The sequence below is a fragment of the Mizuhopecten yessoensis genome, unplaced genomic scaffold (assembly GCF_002113885.1).
Source record: "Mizuhopecten yessoensis strain PY_sf001 unplaced genomic scaffold, ASM211388v2 scaffold5547, whole genome shotgun sequence".
In the NCBI taxonomy this organism is placed as follows: Eukaryota; Metazoa; Mollusca; class Bivalvia; order Pectinida; family Pectinidae; genus Mizuhopecten; species Mizuhopecten yessoensis.
Window position 1 is genome coordinate 1,057,017 of NW_018406103.1, and position 21,204 is coordinate 1,078,220.

Consider the following 21,204-nt stretch of genomic DNA (forward strand, 5'->3'; position numbering starts at 1 on the left):
AAACACGGAGGTGTGTCTCTACGAGCCAATGAATGCAATGATAGTAATCACGAGGTTTTGTTGATACCGGAAAATTAACTCCGCCCACCCTAGCACCATAACAAACCGGCGCAATATACCGGCATATGTTTACATCGACCAGCTGATTTTTGTGACACTAATGCAGGACAATTACTGAATATTTTGATGTGAAACTTTGTGAATATTACAATTAGGTTTTCTGGATGTGATATACTCATGATGTTTGGGAATCGGAGACTTGCAAAGCGCTCGATTATAGGGACAAAAATATGTGCCATTTGGCAAGATGGCCGATATTACCCTGGTACCATTCAGAATCACCCGGCCGAAGGGGATTTATTTAGGGAGCAAAAATACACAGTTCGATTTGATGACGGTTACCAGAGGGATGTTAATGTGAGCGATATCATGGGACCTGGATTTAACAATGTATCGTCTTTAACACTGAAGCACGGACAGAAAGTCTATCTCACGTTAAACGGTCGAGAAGTACAGGGCTCTGTTGCCGAACATAACCGCTCACAGGACGAGGTCATTGTAATTGTTCCCACAGTGAGCGGTGACGGAATTGAGCTAATCCGGAAAATAGATGATCTACGGCTGATGGAAAGTAGGAAATCGGCGAGACTCGTTGACCAGGCGACTGATTATTCTAAACTTGCCGATTTAAATGTACAAGGAGATAAAAAGAGGGCCGTATCTCACGTCATTGATGTGCCGTCAAAATCACAGTAAGTTACTATTTATAAAACTTTTCTAAAATTTATAATTTTAAATAGCCCAGTTGGATATTCCAATTTTCTGATTGAACAGTTTCATTCAATTATCACGTGTATTACGTAGCTGTTATATATATATATCTTACCTATGCAGTTGAAGCTATTGATTGTTTTTTACCTGCAAATTTTCTACCTGTGTTGCATATATACACCTGACATTTCCAGGTAAAAATCAATGGTATATAAGTTACGGTGTATGGTGAAACCTACTGGCCGGTTAGTTACATCGGCTATATAAATAGATACCGGCCGGCGCTTAAATAGGACCCCGACCTTCCCTAGCGATTGACAGTTTAAGATATAAACACCGGCGTGTGTACAGCAGAAAAAAAAGCTTTAATTTAACATTAGGGATAGAAAACCCTTTGAGCAGATTTTACATTTTACGAATTTCGGGATCTAACTTTACTTATATTGGGAATTGAAGTGAAATAGTCATATACTTGTCAATTCAACTGGCACTACAATGTATCTTGGTTGCCGAAAGTGTCTTTTTTGTCAAACAAACCATCATTCTGAAAACAACGGAAAAAATAACTCGAGGAAAAGGAAAAAGAAAGTTATTCGACACATCCGAACGTTGTACAGTGTAACTCGGCTTACTAGACGGTAATTATCTATTCAAATTGTTATTACAATGTCAGGATTCAAGCTTTGTATTTCTATATATGGTACCACGGAATGTGTTATCTAAGTCTGTGATGGTTAAACAAATCCCGTGTTATATCTGTTGTGTTATTGTTCTGTATCTTTATTCAGCTATTTGATGAACATGTTTGGACTTGTCATGTCATCAATTAACTGGTATACATGTATATATATATATATAAACACAATTCATTAGTTAGACAGATCTTCACACTTGCATATGTATATATGTATATATATTAGTTAGTTTAACTATGTAACATGCTGGACCGGATTGACATTCAACCTAATGAACTATTAATATTGTATCAGCTTGATTAAAGCCGTTAAATATGATTTTCGAGTCCCTCCCCTTCTCCATCCCTCCTACTCTCGAGGTTATTTGAGATTAATGGCCGGTATTTGTCAATGGCGGTCTGGACCAGTATATACTGTGGATCTATTCAAGGCAATGAGAGAAGAGGGTATACTAACCGTCTTCACACTCCAATTCCCTCCCCCGAACTTAGTACCTGACCCGATTTGAAAATGTATCTCTAGATACTACCGGTACAGGCCGACCCCAGACTCATCATATATCACCTAATCCGGCAGGAGAGAAATGCCCCCCACCCCCGATCCCCCTACCTACACACACCGCCACCACTGATCTAAATACCACGCTGTGACCAAGACTTGACCAATGCAGTAAGATAATATACACATGTACCTATCTGACCTTAGGGATTAGCCCTCCCTCTCAGGAGAAGTGTCCCCCGACCCACCCATATGTATTTAGACAAAGCCTTTGGGTAAATAGCATGCTCCGTTATCTCCCCCAGGCGGTATCGTCGACCAAGTAGCGACGATGAAGACAGAGACGGTACACAGACAGAGGAAAATGACGTAGAGATGATGGATGAGACGATAGCGGCGATGGTTCTAACGAGTCTGTCCTGTAGTCCGCAGTCTCCCAAGTTCCAGTCGTCACAGCTAACAGGTGCTTGTTGCGTCAGCTTACTATATATAGCACGTTTACTACGCACAATGGTATATTCAAAATAATACTTCGTCATATGTTTCGCTGTCCTATATTCGAAATATCATGTCCGTATAAAGTGACTTTCACCCGTGATGTGGTCATTCTATACATTGGGTTTTTATTCTTTGTTCCTAAGAAAAAAAGAAGAAAAAAAGAAAAAATACTATTATAATGGTAACTTTTGTAAGGGGATATTCAGAGTATAGTGAAAGAAAAAAAAGTCTTGAAAAAAACAAGATAAATATATTGTATATGCAAATTGTACCCTTCGAATTAGCAAACCTATATATTTTTCACAAGTTTGAAAATCTGGTTCCTTTCAAGGTTGTAGGTTGTTCGGACATTTCATCTTATTTGTCCTTGTTACAAGACAAAGTTTTCATACATTAAATAACACATACTGTAAATATTCACCAGATCTGACCAATAAGAGCCCCGCCCCCTTGTCCAGTAGCGTGGCGAGCAGTGGTTTCCATTCGGAAAGGAGTGACCCCTCCCCGCCCCTCTCCGGCAATCTCAGTGAGAGCGCCCCGGCAGCGTCCGGGAGCTGGTTCTTCGGATCCTACCCAAAAGATGAAGGTCTTGTGCTCGAGGAAAATGACGACGAAGATGACGATGTGGAAAATCTGGAACCAAAACGAAAGAGGATCGAAAGTCACGGATATGAGGTAGGATTATCTTTTCTTCCGCATCTGTCCCGTTTTTTTTGTGAAACTGTTTATTGTGACGAAAAGGACAGGGGTGTGTGAAATTCCACTAGGTCAGGACTAGTAGATTTATGTCAGCGCTCAAATTATCAATATTTAATATGAAAGTCTAAGCAAGGCTGTAAAGTAGCCAAAATCTACATGTGGACTTCGATATTCTAAATATGAAATCACAAACCCCGGAAGTTAATACATAGAATCATTTAGACATACATGCACTTTTTAAGTATTTTGTATAATTTGTTTAGCGAGAGAGAAATATATTGTGTATTTTCATATACATCATATGGTTCTGAAAATCTGTAAAAGCTTTATATATTTGGACCTAAACTAAGGTGTTTAGACCGAAACTTGATCTAAACCCCTCCGAACATTTACAATTACTCTAAACACATTAGTTTAGGTACATATGCATATGGCTGTAACAAATTACCAGGTCCCTGCGATATACATTTCGCTGTGTCATCATATTACTGTACGGAAGCGAAGTTGTGTATTTAGCTATCGCTGTGTGTATTATGCACGGTAAGCAATATTGTAAGACCCTGTAACTTTGTATACATCCTCGGAAGCGGGATAGATAACTATAAGCCGTCATTATCATGAGGTACGTAAACACGTGCTTGCAATGTACATTTCTTAATTGCTGTCCCTGTCTCGGGTTATTCCGCTACTGTACAATGCCCCAACTCCGGTTAAATTAAGAGTGACCTCTTTATATATTATAAAGACAGATTGCACGCGTTTGTCAGTAACAACAGCAAAACAAAAACGTTTACCTTCGAATCAAAACATATATTAACTTTGAATGCAAATGTTAACGATCAGTTAAATTAAGATTAATGTAACCTAAAGTTAAGATAAGTAGAGGTTATAGGTTAAGGCTTCTTGAGGTTAATACGAGTAACTATAACCGAAGTAAGTCGATTTCAGGTAATACCGATATTACGTAAAATATGCAATCCGAAATTTAGAATTTCGGACAAATATGACTTCCACTATCGGAATTTCGGACAAAATGCGTCTTAAGACAGCTGGACTTTTGATAAAATGGAGCCTACCAAACAAGTAAACTGAGTTAAAAGCCACAAATAGCAACCGTACTTAATATAGTGCTGACGTATATTTCTGTTTCTCGCTTTTATCTAAATGGAAATGATTGTAGAACCATATATAGAAACTGCCTGTGGCTATTGTATTTGATGATTGAGATCCAAAGATACAACATACAATGAACTGTAGACTTTGAACCCTATATATATATGGCATAAACAGATCGATGACCCTTGACCTAACATATGTGACAATAAGACTTATCATTTGTTACTCGTACAGCAGCTAATAAACGTCAATTTAAGGCTTAACGTATAAAATTGTTGTATGGAGTTCGCGCGACCAGGTAAAGTATAATGTACAGGTGTATGCGTACTAATGTATCTTTTTACTGGGTCAGTCTTGCGGGGATAAATACACAGTTTTGGGTGCTCGTGACCTACTTCCATCAGCTGATCGCTAACTGATGTAGCTATTTATAGCGTAGGTCATGCTGACGTTATGTTGTCTGTATACTAAGCTATGCCTCTGATATAAACGTAGTCGTTACATACACAAAAAGTTACGAACACACATGCAGACATCAATCATTTATCCATTGATGTATTATATATTCAGTATGAAAAGGTACAATCTACGTAAGCGGAGGATTTTCTTATGCTACTGTAGCAACAATAAGCCGATCGCGATGACGTAGGCAAATTGACCTAAACCAAGTTCATTGCCCATAAAGATCAATCATTGAGACCACGTGATCGCTTGTCAGAGAGCACGTCTATTTATAGCGCTAAGGCTGGAGAATGTGTATTAGCTACCGATTGTTTACGCTGTTCCGTGAATTGAGCGCCCTCCCTCAGTGATGTGTTATTCAGTGCAGTTTTGTGTTCACAACATTTTTGCCGTTGTTTACCATAGTGGGGGAAAATGCCAAGCATGAGGGCAATGCAGTGAGGTTTTATATTATGTGTTAACAGCCAGAACATTATCCTGATGTAAACACAAAAGTACAAACCTTCCAGTTTATGGGAAAACAGCATTTGACATGCTGTTATATTGTGTCATGTGCCGAGGGCAAGGTATAGATGGCAGCTTATAATTTCAAGCTTCCATTTTTGTTTAATAATAAATAATGATATACAACATTTATATAGCGCCCTATATCATTTGTAAAATTACTTTAAAGCGCTTTACAACATATGGATAACAGTAATAGTTATAATTGTGAAACAAACTTTGGTTTGGTTTGGTTTGTTTGTATTTTACGTAAGGACGTGCCAGGTTTTGGTGGTGGAGGAAAGCCGGTGTTCCCGGAGAAAAAAAACCCACCGACCTACAGCCAGTACCAGGCGACTGCCCCACGTAGGCCTCGAACCTGCGACCCAGTGGTGTAGGGCTGGTGGTAGCAGAATGTCAGATGTCTTTTTAGTTTTAAAACCACTTGGCGACCTCGGGCCCTACCACTTTGGATTACTTATCGTACGAAATCTCGTTTTATGAAGGTTCCTTGAGCAGAGTGAAGGAGACATTCATTGTTTGTCTTTTCCATACTTCTGTCCGTCTGCTCCCCCGACATATATTTGTTAGGCTTTGCGTATAGCTCTCTTATGAGAGTGCGACATTCTTTAATTTTCCCATGTAGATATATCTTGCGGGTTTTTACAGCATTATATCAAATACACTATGGCCTATATTTTTTTCGCATCACTGACGTTTGAGAGGTCTGAAAACTGAATGTTCAATATTCATCAAACGTTTATATGTATGTACATACATCTTGAGGCGTGAACGGATAACTGCAAAACATCAACTGTTACCTATATAGTTTCCGCATCACTGAATTTGATATAATTTGCATTTTGCTCCGATGTCAGATTTATCAAAAGTCATAACGTGAAGACTTCATTAGAATACTATATACTATAACATATAGGTCAAAGAGGCCTATTTATAGCAAATAGAATTCACTGTTGCTCATATTTTCCGCATCACTGATTTTGGATTTAGTTTACGTTTAGTTCCACTGCTAATACACTGCCGGGAAGTCCAGCATTTATCAAACCACAAAATGTGGATACATCAGGAGAAATACTATAGCTAAATATAAATGTAGGTCACTGCGACCTATTATATGTCACAAGCATTGCTTAGAGAAAAGCGTTTAGGCTATATTATACTCTAATAATAAAAACCGATCATACTCATCATGCTTTGGATATTTTTCACTTCACTCAAAATAGGTCACTGTGACCTATATTATTCACGGTTAGTGACTTTGGTAATGCGTTGCGTTTTTGCTCCATTCCCGTGAAAGCGGGCACGTGACGTTTGTATTTATTTTTTTCCCACTTTTTTCTTAAAACATTTTCGTCTAATATCCTTCAATAATAGTAAAAAGTTCATCCAACATAATTAAGTTTTTGCATAAAATAATCTTTGTAGGATAACACCTTTATCCGATTGTTTTGGCAACGTTATCGATAAAATAACGTTTTATCACAAACTTCCGATCTTATTACGGTTAAACCTGTCTAGGGGTACCTGTCTGTTAGTTTGCGTATGTGTTCTTTTAATCTACACGGGGTCAGCTATTGGTCAGCGGGGTGATTGATCTCTCCGGACACTTCATGTCACGTTACGTCGCCAATGGAGAGTATATATATTATATATAACATCGTGTTACGTGTCTTTGGTCCGGTCAAGTAGTCACTAGCCAGTGGTCAAATAAGGCTTAAACGTACATTCTTTTTACTTGCTTAAATAAACAGAGACGTATACCACACTATATGGCTTTATAAGCCCTTGATATAAATTCTTTGTAAGTATGTATATTATATAATGACCAACATTTTTGAGGCCTGATTGTGTAAGATTTCATCGCCGGTAAAACTCTAGGACACAATTAGTCATGTTGATTAATCGTCCAAAAAAAAATTATTAAATTTCTTTGAATCAATTAATTCCCTATATAGTAAAAAAAAAAAAGGGGGAAGTATTCGTTTAACTGTCCCGTGAGCTAGATCCCATGGCCGGAGTTTAACTTCATTAAAGTTCATAAAACCTGAGCAGCCTGGATCGGCAAAATATCTCCTCACCATTGCCATAGGCTACCGGAAAACCCTGGACGCAAAAAGATCTAACCCTGCGGAAAATTATTTCCATGTTGAGACATGAAACCAGACAGCTACACAGACGTATTCATAGTGATCAATGTCGCTACATATAGAAAATGCTTTTACAAGTTTTAAAAACTTAAACATTTACAAGGGAACGTATCATTTTATGGCAACCGTTTTAATAAGAATGAAGTGGACACAAATGAAAGTGCTGAGTTGGCAGACGTTATTGTGTAACGCGAATTGCCGACCATAATCTCTAGTAGGTCGCGTTAAAGCAGAGGTACGTAACTTATGGAGATCTCTGGGTAAAGTACACTAAGGACATTCACACGACAGTGTGCTGTGACGTAATAGATAATGAAATATGTTAAATGAATAGTAAAATGATGTGTGGTGACCGCCGCCAATATAATTAGTTACTAGCCGACACTTCGGCCGTTACCTAGTGACCAGAGCCCCCTGCACGGTATTCACGTTGGTATGAACAACATCAAGACACATTAACGTACATGTTTGTTTGTGTCCATAAGTGTATGGCCAGTATGTTATACGTACGTACATGTGCATGTAAATAGATACATATGTATGAAGAGACCGTATAAGTATGCACGTGTATCCCCGATAAATAAACTGCGTCGCACAGGAGGTTTGTCAATAGAGCCTAAATAATTATATCAATGATGAACTTTTGTTGAGGTGAATATTTGGTTTTATGAACCTGAGAAAGTAACCGATACCACATATTTACCGAAATAAAAGTTAATAATTAAGCCAGATGGAACGCATGAAAAAAACCTACGGAGGAAAATGTTGCATTATCGGAATGACGTCATGAAGTGAATAGTAACACCGAGTTAATATCACAAACGATCGACCCAGACGTGATTAGACTCCAACTTATGAGGAAGTAGGGTAAATGGGTGTCAGTACAAGTTATTTTTGACTACATTAACACACCTTAATTGTGAATTACATATAAGATGTTAATGTAAAGCGATACCGTTGTCAATAGCACAAACACGTGGTTCGTAAAGTAAAGGGGAAATAAAACGTCGCTCATGTGAAGTCATGTGCACGGCGGATAACAGCCTTACTGCGTATAACTCTCACATAGCGAGAGCGTGACACAATTATTGTTTGCCATGGGTTTTAACAGCTATGTAACCCCAAAGGGATCCGATGAAGACACAGCCTAAACCAAAGTAAGAAGGACTGGGAGAATAAGGGGCATAATTGAGTCAACAGAACATGCTGGTTTGTTCAATGTCTTCTTGGCCGCAGACAAATGCCAAAATCGTTCTGCATTGGTGGGATGGGGGTGTCTCATTAGTCGCCCCTACTACGTAAAACCGATTATACATAGTGGGATACAGAGCAGGCTTTATCTTTCTCCAATCATTTGCTTATAGTGATCCAGCGAATTACACACGCTTATGAAACACAAATAAAACAACCTTATAATACGGCCATCAAGACAACAGAAATGCCATATAATGCGTCTATCATTTACGTTACGCCTACTGTTCCACGCGATACATTGTAGTTGTGTGTAGTGCTTGGCATTCACACACTGACCTAGATTTTTAAACCCTCCAGGTCGGGCTTCAGGGTCATTGAACTCGAAACTCGGACAGAGACACACTCGCTATCCAAGGCAGAGCTGTGTTAAGGCACTTAAAAGGCAACGTAGATAGCTGAACAAGCATCTCACGACTCTTCACGTGAATAAGACCAAAGAGCCATTTTGTCAAAGTCCACGGACGCATTAACTTTAAGTAGACAATCTTATTGTAAAAAAATGTTGACACACTAGAGGCCGGGAATTGGGTGGAAAATAAACCTGCTGTTACCCTATTCTGTTGCAAAAGGCAACTAATGTGTGAATTCCCTGCGGAATAGGGGATTTGCTTATTTTGTGCTCTCTATTTCGCGACACTAACGGGACATTCTCTCTGCCCCTTTGTTTCCTATAGTGCCTTCCTTTTAAAACCTCACTTTTGGCCTCAGTGTTGAACGTTTTCGCCTAAGTGAGGAGGCATTGAGTTCTGTCCCCATGCCGGGATATACCAAAGTCCTTAAAAATAGTAGATGTTATTCCCTGCTTAACGATCAGCATTTAAGGTTATTGCAACAACTAGTTACCCGTTGTCTGTGAGTATAATGTAACCGGATGGAATACTGTATGTCATATGCCTTCGGTATGGTATTTCCATGCACTCTCACTCCAGTCATTACAATCGTTACAAACACGAAATATCTATATATATATTTCTTACAAACTTTAACTAATCAGTGTCATTCATTGTGATTTTTCTTTGAAATCTAGCTATTGATGCATTTCTGATTCCCCTGTCTGATCGTCTGCCCCACTGGAATATGCCTGAACATAAGAACAATTTTTGCTTTCCGTTTAGATTTCCATTAAGTTTCTCCAACACTCGTAGTTTGGCGATTGTATAGCGGCAATGCCGTGCAGCGCTGCCCTGCTGGAATGTAGCGAAACTACTGTGCACACAAGTGACTGACTGGTGTGTACTTGACAGGTTTAAGCACCCACGGCAATACACAAATACATAAAAAAAACATCTCGTGACATGCGCATGATGAAAACCATATTACTTTTTGTAATCATTGGTGCCAGTTAAAGCGTTTGTTTCTTGACCCATCTGGCAAAGTGCCGAATGCGTTCACACTTATAGTATACAGATAGTGCTGGCGGTATTCACTAATACATCAGAGATATAGCCCTGCACGTTGTGATTTTCGGTTGCATATGCCTTTATATATATATATGTAGCCGAGCTAGACTGGGTCGATCGTCGGCGACCAGATAGCTCAGTTGGTAGAGCGTTTGTCTAGAGCTCGGAGGGTTCCGGGTTCGAACCCCCGGTCTGGCCGTTACATTTTCTCTTTCTGCTGTTACATATACATGTATATGATAACGGTCAAGCCGAGAATTTATCAATAGTTACAATAAACGGAAACATCGGGGAATTATCATTAGTTACAATAAACGGAAACATCGGGGAATTATCATTATTTACAATAAACGGAAACATCGGGAAATTAAAAGCACCTAGTCCAATAACAAAAAAAATGTATGTTTCTAAAATCTGTGAAAGAATGAAGTCTGTTGAGTCATGACAATGGGACGGGACCGGACGGACATCAGTTACGCCATAGCTTCAAATACTCGGGTCGGAATTTTATCAAAATATGAAGTTAAACCAAAAGTCAACGAAACTCTCACGAAAAGAATGTTGCGTGGTTGCCAGATGTTAGATAAGAAATTTAGTGGCTACTTGCACGTGCAGTGTTTAAGATGTTCTCTTGAAAAATGTTGATACACAATGTAAAGAATTAGTTTGATTTAAACATATTTTTATTTGCATCTAATATACAAAAGGGATCGGGCACAAGTTGTCCAACTTATGTAAAGAATTAGTAAGTTCTTTGACTACGTACGGCATACTTTCATTTAAACTAAACGTCACTGACACATGACTTATCTCCGGGGTAATAGTCACGAAATTCATGTTTATAAGTTAAATGGCACACGTAGTTCATTTAGTATACACCGAAACGGCCCGGAGCTCATTTGTCAATCAATGTTAACGTTATGAGTGCATCGACTTAACCGGAAATGAATAATATTAATACACTCTGTGGCGTCACCACACAGCTGTGAGTCGTCAAGGTGCATATAGTAGCTAGCTTATATAACGATATCATTATGTGATGTGCTGACTGTGTATTAACAATGCAGGATTATATACACGTATCCAGTCATCTTGTTATAATGTAGGAAACTGCCTACAGTTATTCACTAATAGAATGGTGGACTCGTACACACAAATTACAGAAAAATATATAGAGGATATTTAATGGTGTCTTCAGTAAAAACAAATATATTTCACGAGTGTGGCTAATATTTTTGTTATTATTGAAGACATCACTAATTTTTCTATTTATTACATATTTTAAAGGCTGTGCCCCATTTTGAATGGGATACTCAACGCGATTCCGACGTTTTCTTCTATTTTCTGGAAGGATTGTTTATACAAATGTAATTAATTGTATATTTATGTAAACACTTATGTGTGTGTACCAAACATTTACCATAACAACCACTTATTTTACCGTCGCTTCATGTGAATCTGTGACAAGATATCGTTGCCTTTGAATGCAGCAAATAGAAGATAGCGTTATGATTGGTCAATACCAAAAAGTGATATCACTTTTGTTATTTGTAACAGTGTGAAATATATCAGTTTTATCAAGTTGATAGAATCCCATATTTCACTGGCAAAGCTGTAATAAAAACAGATGTTTTTATAGCATTTTTCTATCGCGTTCGCTTGAAAACTTGAGTCGGACTTGGACGAGCTACATTTATCCTTCAAAATAAAGCTGCACAAAGCCAGTACTGTATTACACTGTCCAGACGTAAAACATTTGCAAACATCAGCATTTATTATCAACTTAATGTAGTTGTTCGTAACACAGGGACATACGAAATTGTAACAGTTAAGCTAAAATTGGACATACACCTAGGAGTTCTGTGTATTTATTTTACGTTTATGTGTTTAGACCAACATTTTGTAAAAAAAACATACCAGCCCTGTTACTCGTTTATGCCATCATTGGTGGAAGTGTTTTTACCGAAAGTTGATATTAACCCCTAAGACGTCTTATATTACCAGGAACACGTCATATTAGGTATAAACATAACTACTAAAATCGATAATAAATTCTCATGTCCCTGTGCTTCGTATTGGTAATCGGAAACATGATCAGTCGACTGGTCAAACTTCGTTCTCGTCCTGAACACTTCGGATTGTTTAGCTGGGAGGATTCGGACGTGTCACAATGATATTGCTGATGTCAATTGTACTAATGTGTTCATGTAATAAATATAAACTGACCGTAATGGCCTGAATGGTCACTGACCACGCGGTCAGCATCGTGGTTCGACCCCCTCATCTGTGGTCATTATACTGGTAATAAAGCCGGCAAGGCATGGTAGCCCGAACAACATTAGTGAGGACGTCATCCGGGTAATTTAGCTCACTGCGCCGAGGGCTTGGAACTAGTGTCGTATTATTATATAGTAATTGATGGTAACTAGTTTTAAACCCTTCAGTTAAACATTAACCTGCCTAAAACATTATTTATTTTTCAAGGTGCGCTTAATTTTAACTATAAATATAGAACATTATAAGATATGAGTTGGTATTATGCTTTCTATGGAAGTTCATGATAATTATGCATTTTATAATAGGAAAATAGAAAACGGACACATAACAAACCGGACACCGTCATTATACAATCTTCAGCACGCGCACATAATGGGAATCACGTGATTAGCGCTTAAGCAATGCATCTTCCACACTCTTGATTGTGCTAGTGTTTGCCGATGAGTGATTTCCTTAAGTTTATATATAGTTTCTAATAAATATTCGGTATCATTATTATAATAATAATGTTTGTCCTTTAGCAAAACACACTGTTATGTAAGCAAGGCGTGCATACGATCTCGATCTTAAACCCGTTGTTATAAGTTCCAAGAAAATTATATGAAAAAATTGGTGTGTACATAGAAGGAAACCTTGCCGGACCTATTATTTTGGTAAAAATAAAATCAGATTACCCAGAAGCAGTCCACTGGTAGCTTAGCTGGAAATGAATTTTATCAATTTTGTGTTTAATAAAGAGCAATTTTATTTTTGTAGGGTCACAAGAAAACGGTGTTCAAATGTACGTGGAAGAAATGCAACAAAATTCACAACACAGTGTCCAGTATCGAGGCCCACGTACGCACGGCACATCTTGGGTATGTATCAATTAAAGGGACCCGGATGGAACTACTGTACGGAATGAAAGAGATAAAATATTGTTACTCAAAGAATAAGTAGTAAAACATTAAAAAACTTGGTCTCAAATGTTTATCACTCACGGGACGCAAGATTGTATTATTTTTTTTAAACTTAAACCGGGATTCGAGCCTGAACCAATCACATATAACGTCGTTAAAAGTGACGTCATACGTGATTGGCTAAGCAAAAAAGAATGTCTAAGATTTTTTCAGGATCTTGGGGCATGGACTTCAAAATAATATAGAATGTACCAGTACTACTGTACATACAAAAGACCACAGAGAAATGGGACAGCCATCCTTGACAATCTATTTACCCAAATGGTAAAACAAATGGGGATTTTTGGGAACAAGATCGTATTATCATGTTTACCAGTGCTGTTACGTGACAAACGTCAATGGAATCAACAGTATCTGATGGGCTCTTTTTCTGTTTTCAGACTTTCAGAAAGCGACAGCAACTTTCTTGATCACGAGGAAGAATTTTACTACACCGAGATCGAGGTCACGATGGATCACGTGACTGAGAAATTCTCTGATATGTGTACGTCATCACCGCCGGAACCAACCGGATTTGATTTCGGCAGACCTATTCCAGATCACGACTACCAGAAAAAGGTCAGTCTAGATTGTCGTGATTTAACTTTCACGTGTTATACAGATTTGTTTTAGAACAATATTAATTATATTTGAAAATTCATTGACTTTTCATTTTTGTCTAGAGGAGAAAGATCATATTATACACGGTTTTAAAATTCTAGTGTTGTTATTTATTTGGGTATTTCGAAAATAAGATCTGAAAATAGCATGATTGGTAAAGTCAAAAGATCTTCATATTCAATTAGACTTAAAAAGTACCGCTTGAAGTTGTTATACGAGATTGTATGACGTCATCATTTCAATTTTTTATGGGACACCAATTTACACGATTTTGAATTCTTCATTCTTTTATATTTAAGGAACACAGACAAAATGTTGGCAACATGTTCGCCTCGTCAGTGCCTTCTGGAGGATTCCAACCGCTGACGTCATCCGGATCTCTTCCCATAACAATGCCACAGATCAAAAGATCGTTGTCATGGCAAAATAACAATACCTCATCCTCGCCTGGATTGTCGGTAAGCGATTCTATTGACCTTAGTTTGACCTCTAATTACTTCATTTACCTTTATTGGCCGTAGGTTGGAAGACACAGTAGTCTGTTTTGGAATACACATATATATATATATATACTGGTAAATAAACTCAAAACTATGTCGCGGTACAGCTGACACACAAACATACAATGATGACGCAGTGCACATATATTTATTTGTATATGCTGACACATGCGCAAAATAGGATGACGTAGTACACATATAGCTCTATAATTATTCAATACAGTTCATTTAAGTACATGTATATGAATTATTTTTTCTGTCGTGTCCTTTCCAGATGTCACCTTCTGTCCGTTCGTCCAAACCATCTCCACAGGAACGGCTGCAACAGCATCAGGCTCAGTCTCCGAAATCTCACCTTTTCTCCTCTCATAAGAAGCCTCGAAGTGAAGTCCGGAAGTGCCGAAAGGTTTATGGGATGGAAAACAGGGACATGTGGTGCACTCAGTGTAAATGGAAGAAAGCCTGCTCCCGATTTTCGGACTGAAGTGCTACTTCCATTCCAGGAACAAAATCGACCAATCAGAAACGTTTTGATATCTTTCAAATGGAAGGTCCGATTTGATTGTCTCCCCACAGAGGACACAAACGACAAGGAATCAGTGATTAGACTGAATTCATTCCACATTCTAAGGTTGACCAACCAAATAAACGTTTTAATAAAAAAAATGTTATGATATATTTAGATATGTCTTTCATAAGAAAGCTCAAATTTGATTGGTCAGTCATAAATACCTTGTTTTTCTGGTCATTGGTTAATTTTGCACATAATTTGTGAAAAACCTAGCGCACAATTAATTGACTACCATTTCAGGGAATAAAAATAACCATAGCTATGCACTGGTTATAGTACGAAACCATCTGTATATTCTCCATCTCCATTTCACAGAGTTCACACTACCCGGATGTACCAAGAACATCCGGGTAACCGGTCAAAACCCCGGATGTCTATTTTTTATGATAATCACACATTTATGTCCATCAAAAAAGTCATGCTTTGCAAAAATGGTTATACAACATCAAGGGTGACATTTTGTATAGTTTATGTTGCATGTTACAACCACATCTATTTACTTGAATTTAATTTAATACAAGGTTAAATTTTGAGAATCCGTTGTCAATGTTTTGTCAAGTATTCCAGATATGTCGAGAAATAACGTGCATGTGTTTCAACTGAATAATTCAATTTTCAATATAAATTAAAATTTGTTTAAGAATTCAAAGTTAAAAGAAAAAAGAAGAACAACCTTTATCTCAAGCCTATATCGATGCCACCGTGTGCATCAACGTAGGTTTAATTTCATATCAAAAAGATAGGCGTTTAATTAATTTCACAGAAAAATACTTTCTGACAAGCTTACGTGATCATTAAGTCTGGATGAAACCGATTTTGTGAACGTCTGTTTAGAAGCTATGACCAGGGACAAGACAATGAATTACATTTTATCCATTCCTGGCAATGTGGAATTTGTACAGATGAAAAAGATTTAAGAATCTATGAAAAAAGGGTACAATTTTCTACTGATGTCATTATGTTAAGAAGTGGATTTTTGTTAAAATTGCAAAATAACCAATAATTTGTGAAAAAACAAAATACTCACAGTAATGATCTCTGTTATGTGAATCACCAAATATTCTTGTTATTGTGTCAATATTCAAATACTGATTTACTTTTTATCAAAGCTATTGAATTGTCATAATTTCTTAAAAATAAATGCACACTTTATCATGCTAGTTGTATGCAATGTGATATTGAGGGGAAACAACATTAGTTTGCCTATTACCCCTCTTTTAGGAAGTAGTCTCGCCCATACTGTATAGACTCTTGAATAGCAGACTAGTCTATTCTTGATTATGAAGGGAGAGCAACTATCTCTTTGTCTTTCATACATGTTGTTGAATGCTATTGTTGCCACTCTGGTATTGTGATCATGTTTTAAAATACTTTTTGAGTATGAAAGTTGATGTGTATCGTTATATATATAAATATAGTATATTCAAAATGAATTGCATTCATATGTTGTAGATAATGTTTTGCCCCACATCCCTGTCAGAAATACGGTTTTGTGATTCTTGAACTCTTTTTAATTAGGAGGTACATGCTCATGGCCATGTAGCATACGTTCTTAACTTTTTATGTTCATGGAAGTCACTATCCATTATCAAGTGCAATCATTCTGTTTTGTTGTTTATAATTAAATTTGTTAAGTTTATATATTTGAAATTAACCAGAAAGGGAAAAAAAGATGGAAATGTAATTTAACTGTATCAATCCAGTATGAATGTTAAATATCAGCTTTGCCCTAGTATATTTGCCAGTTTTGCATTCATCACTATGAATCACAAAAAGGTTTTATCTGAATCACAGAAATGTTTGAATTAGAGACACTCGAAGTTATTGCTCTGCTGATGATGTAATTTAGACAACTTTTGATCATTGATGTAACTTAGAAATTTTTTCATCATACATAATGCAATAATTTAGTTAAACAATTTTTTGTGATAAAAATTTCATGAGGAAAGCAATCATTTAATCACTTTTTTTTCACGTTTTCTGACATCATTTTATAGATAAAATGTGACGTATCTTTAAATATTAGACTTATACATGAATCACATTTTTTCTTTCGATCTGATTAAAGTTGTTTACCTTTTTTACTCTTATTGAGTTGCCATTATACTTGAATTCAAAGAAAACTCAAAATTATAGATATTGATTGCTTATTTAATTTCAAAATTTTAATAAAAAAATCACTGTATACAAATTTCGTTCCCTGATGCTGGGCATTGATGTGTTTCAGCTGCTGTATTTAAACGTTTAGATATATTTTCACCCAGGCCCATTTCTTGTTCACTTGTTCTTATTATTCTGGTGGAGGGTTTGGGATAAGTTGTTTAGTTATCCGGATATATTGACCTATACTGTTTTAAAAATTATATATTTTTATGTCTTTTATTAGTATAAGATTGTACCAGTCGGGAACCGTCGGCACTTTCCGTAAACGTATTTTCTGGTGTACGGAAAGTGCCGACGGTTCAGGATTGAGATTGTAGAACCTATTTAGTGCTTTATCGTTGTATTGATATTCATATCTTTATGTACACAGGGGCCTGACACGCTGATGTGGATTAAAAGTCGTATGAATAATTGTTTATCGGTGCGTTGAGCCCTTTGTTTGTATTTGCGAAACTATAATTTTCAATGTTTGAATTAATTTTACCTAAGATACCCCTGGGTACCTTTTTTTGAATTATAGAGTTCATGTAGCCATCATAAAGCCACAATGTATTTGAATATTCATGATTATTTTTCTATGTAATGATAACAAGAAAATACATGTTACCGAACGTTTTTGTTGTGCGGAAGATTACCAAGGATCTTAAAAGAGTTGCCTCCCTTCGCGTATTCGACTACCAATCGCACCACTTTTGGTAATTAAGTGATTCGACTACATTTCTATTACATAATCGTATTTTGCCGTCTTTATATGGCGCCCAAATTCCTATTCTGTTTTTTCCAATGTCTTGGTAATTTTGTTTGAATTTATAATCAAAATCTTTGAGAGCGAATGAATAATAATTATAATTTGTAAAAACCCTGATTGTCAGCGATGTTTTGCGTTTGTTTGGTATTAACATGTGTATATACTTTTGCAGTATACATGATGAGTGTATGACTTTCAAATTAAACCAGAATGATTTATAGAGTTATCTATTGACACGTGAACTGTGTCACCTGAGTAATAATATGAAATAGTTCCCGGTGTTTTTGATGATCTCAGCAAAATAATACAGAGATAGAATGCATATTTTAATTTGTATTTGAAACAATGGAGTTTCATTGGTCAACCAAAAAGTCATAACGAACTGCATTGACCAATCAAGGGGAAATGCTTAAGTAAAACATGGATATATATTACCCACAAATACAAAATCGTTGCTAGATTAACACCAACTCACTGCTATTTTCACCGAAACATCTAACAAACTTAAACCCAGATACAATACCAGGTGTGGTGCTTTGAAACCATACTCCATCTTAGATATGATTTCTACTGTTAAAATGTACTCAAGTAGCGCTATAATCAATGAATAAAACTATCAAAATCGCACTCGGTGATCGCATTGTGATCACAAGGCTGAGCGAACTCTGCAACTAATCCCGATAACAAACTGTGTGATTGTAAAAGGTATACAAATATTTTGTCGAAAACTTAAGATAGCGATTAGTATTTGAATAATACGTTACCGGAATTTATCCACAAAATGTCCTGGACGCCTTTCACAGAAAGGTTTCTTCCTCTTAAAATTATTTGAGAAAAAAACTGTCAGTTGATCTATACAATTCAGATATGTCAAGTTTTTGTTTTTGATTTTATAACGATCCAAATAACTATTATATAGAGATTTGAATTTTTTTGACTAAAATGAAAGTTTTCGATGATTATTAAATTTATTTAATCAATCTGGATGTCATACACATCCTCTGCGTCCCCTATTTTAAGATGACATAATTATGTGTAAGATAGATATTTATATTCATGTTCTTGTATGGTATGACTATTTTGATAGATTGTGTTTTTGTTAATGTCACGTGATGTATGGGATACATCGGGCCAGTTAAGATTTCGTATGCGCATGCGTAGATTTATATAGTTTTATCCTAAATTGATTGAGGACTCTAGATTTTTTTTAATTTTTGTTTTTAGGTTTGTTTCATAGATGATATACTTTTCCGGCATTTTCCGGCATTTTCCGGTCAAGGAAAAGCACCCCAGATTTCGTATTATTTAAAACGATGGAAATGGAATGGAAAACACTTTCTATTTTCGAACAAATAAAGATAGAATGAATAGTTTTTCGTGTTTTCAAGGGAAATCTTCAGCTTAAAAAAATACCCACAATAAAAAGAATAATCTAGCATATGCATAGCAAAGGGATTCGGTCAGTAAATATATATCTGAATTATTATTTTCATATATTAGTATCTTCGGTATATGAGTTCCGGACAGGCATCAAAGTGAGGTTGTTGTTTTAAAAAATTACAACAGCTTTACCGAAAATCCTAGATGATTTTTATTTTTTTAATTTTGTTCATGAGATTAACAGTTTCGTTTATATTCGGTTGTGAGTCGACAAAGAGTTCAAATACACAATTTCTCGCGAATACTAACCCCGGGAATCGTCGGCACTTTCCGTAAACAAGAAAATATGTTCTGGTTTATGTGTGTGTGTTGGTATTCCTAGGTGTGTATGTGTGTGATTTGTTGCTCTTTTATAGAATTGAAATTCCCAATTATAGGTTGTTTTAAGGACAATCGGGAAAATTCAGTATATGAGTGAATGACTGTTTATGATTTGTTATAATTTATGTTTTTGATTACACAATATGAGTTTCAACAGTTTCATTTTGAAATGATACAGTATTATTGTGAATTTTAATCAGTCAGTCTGGAATCACATTCATTTATATAAGACAAATCCCTCCAACCTTTTTGAGTCATGCTGTGGGTAACGAGTCCTGAAACTGGGACACTTATTCGTTGTTTGAGTCATACTTTCATTAAAAAAAAAGAACAAGCGAAATTACCTGACGATTAATATTTGAATTTATACCTCATCGATTGATTATGAGCATTGGCTATTAATAGAAACCAACGACTGCTAGTGCTATGTCCAAACAGCAAATTTCATACCAAATATATGAACCCACACAACTCGGATAACTCGAACTTTTTCCACGACCCCGTCGACCTCGAGATAACGACGTTCGACTGTATTTTTACTATTTATACAGCAGACCCAGTTGAACAATATACGTATAAGTCAATTCAAAAATTTAAATAACGAATAATATGTATTAACGAATCGATGAATGTCATTAATCTTAGTTAATTAAAAATGTCATTCATTAATTAAATCCGAAACTTTGACTAAGTTTTTTTTAACCTTCTGCTAGGCATGATTAGTATTCAAAGCCTAGGTTAGTATAGAGGTACCAAGGCCGCTTATCTAGCCTAAAAAGACGAAAGTCAAAGAAAATGACTGAATTCTGTTATTATGGGAAAATCCACTATGACCGTAAACCTGAGTGTTTTGTGTTTTCTTCTTCAAAATTACGAAGTACTTTTTTTCACATAAAATACACGACCAATTTTATCTAAACTACCTTACCTTGGTTTTTAACTTACTGTGCCGGCGTGTTCGAAACGCTCTTTTCCAGTTAACCTGTTCCTAACATACGTCTCGAACGCACCCCACTTAATCCGTACTCCGATACTAGAACACTAATGACTGGAGCGAATAAGTTGAACTTCGTTATCTCGAAGTCGACAGGATCGCAAAAAATGTCCGATTTTTCGAGATAAGCGAGTTACCAGACGCCTGAATCGGTTTTTAAGTGACACTTATCTTTCGTTAAAACGGATAATTCAGTCTTCGTGTAAGCAAGATCCGTTAATTATGAAGTCCAGATAAACAAGGTCTGTCTATAATTAGTACTGGTATTTTTGGTCCTTCTATTTTTAGCAAAAAATGATATGTGTATAACTGCAATAAATCTGTATACATATTTATAGACTCAAGGTGACTCTTTGTTAAATTTTAATGTCTTTTCTTTTTACATCTAAATTTTAATGTACAACCCTTTTATTGTTATTTTAGGATCCCATAGACTTACAGTGTAGTTAATAAGTAATACTTGTTTTGGTCATGTTTTGTAAATATATATACAAACTTCACTGTATATACCATCCAAGATATAAATAAAACATTATAATACCTACATTATGAGTTTGGTTTTAAAATATTGACTTACATTGTGACAA

The 21,204-nt window shown here is 36.3% G+C and overlaps 1 protein-coding gene across 1 annotated transcript; it reads left to right on the forward strand.

Moving 5' to 3' along the window:
* The first annotated feature begins 27 nt into the window (after positions 1–27).
* On the forward strand, positions 28–20,513 carry LOC110450912 (zinc finger protein 704-like). The gene is made up of 7 exons (XM_021498705.1): positions 28–752; positions 2,270–2,427; positions 2,887–3,137; positions 13,078–13,178; positions 13,661–13,838; positions 14,180–14,338; positions 14,655–20,513. The coding sequence occupies exons 1-7, from the start codon at positions 238–240 to the stop codon at positions 14,862–14,864; spliced, it is 1,572 nt and encodes a 523-aa protein (XP_021354380.1). The 5' UTR covers positions 28–237; the 3' UTR covers positions 14,865–20,513.
* The last annotated feature ends 691 nt before the right edge of the window (positions 20,514–21,204 follow it).

What these genes read in the sequence shown, in the direction of transcription:
- LOC110450912 (XM_021498705.1), top strand. Translation starts at nt 238, where the DNA reads ATGATGTTTGGGAATCGGAGACTTGCAAAGCGCTCGATTATAGGGACA. An exon ending in CCAGTCGTCACAGCTAACAG is followed by an intron (nt 2,428 to 2,886) that starts GTGCTTGTTGCG and finishes AATATTCACCAG; the next exon opens with ATCTGACCAATAAGAGCCCC. An exon ending in GTACGCACGGCACATCTTGG is followed by an intron (nt 13,179 to 13,660) that starts GTATGTATCAAT and finishes TTCTGTTTTCAG; the next exon opens with ACTTTCAGAAAGCGACAGCA.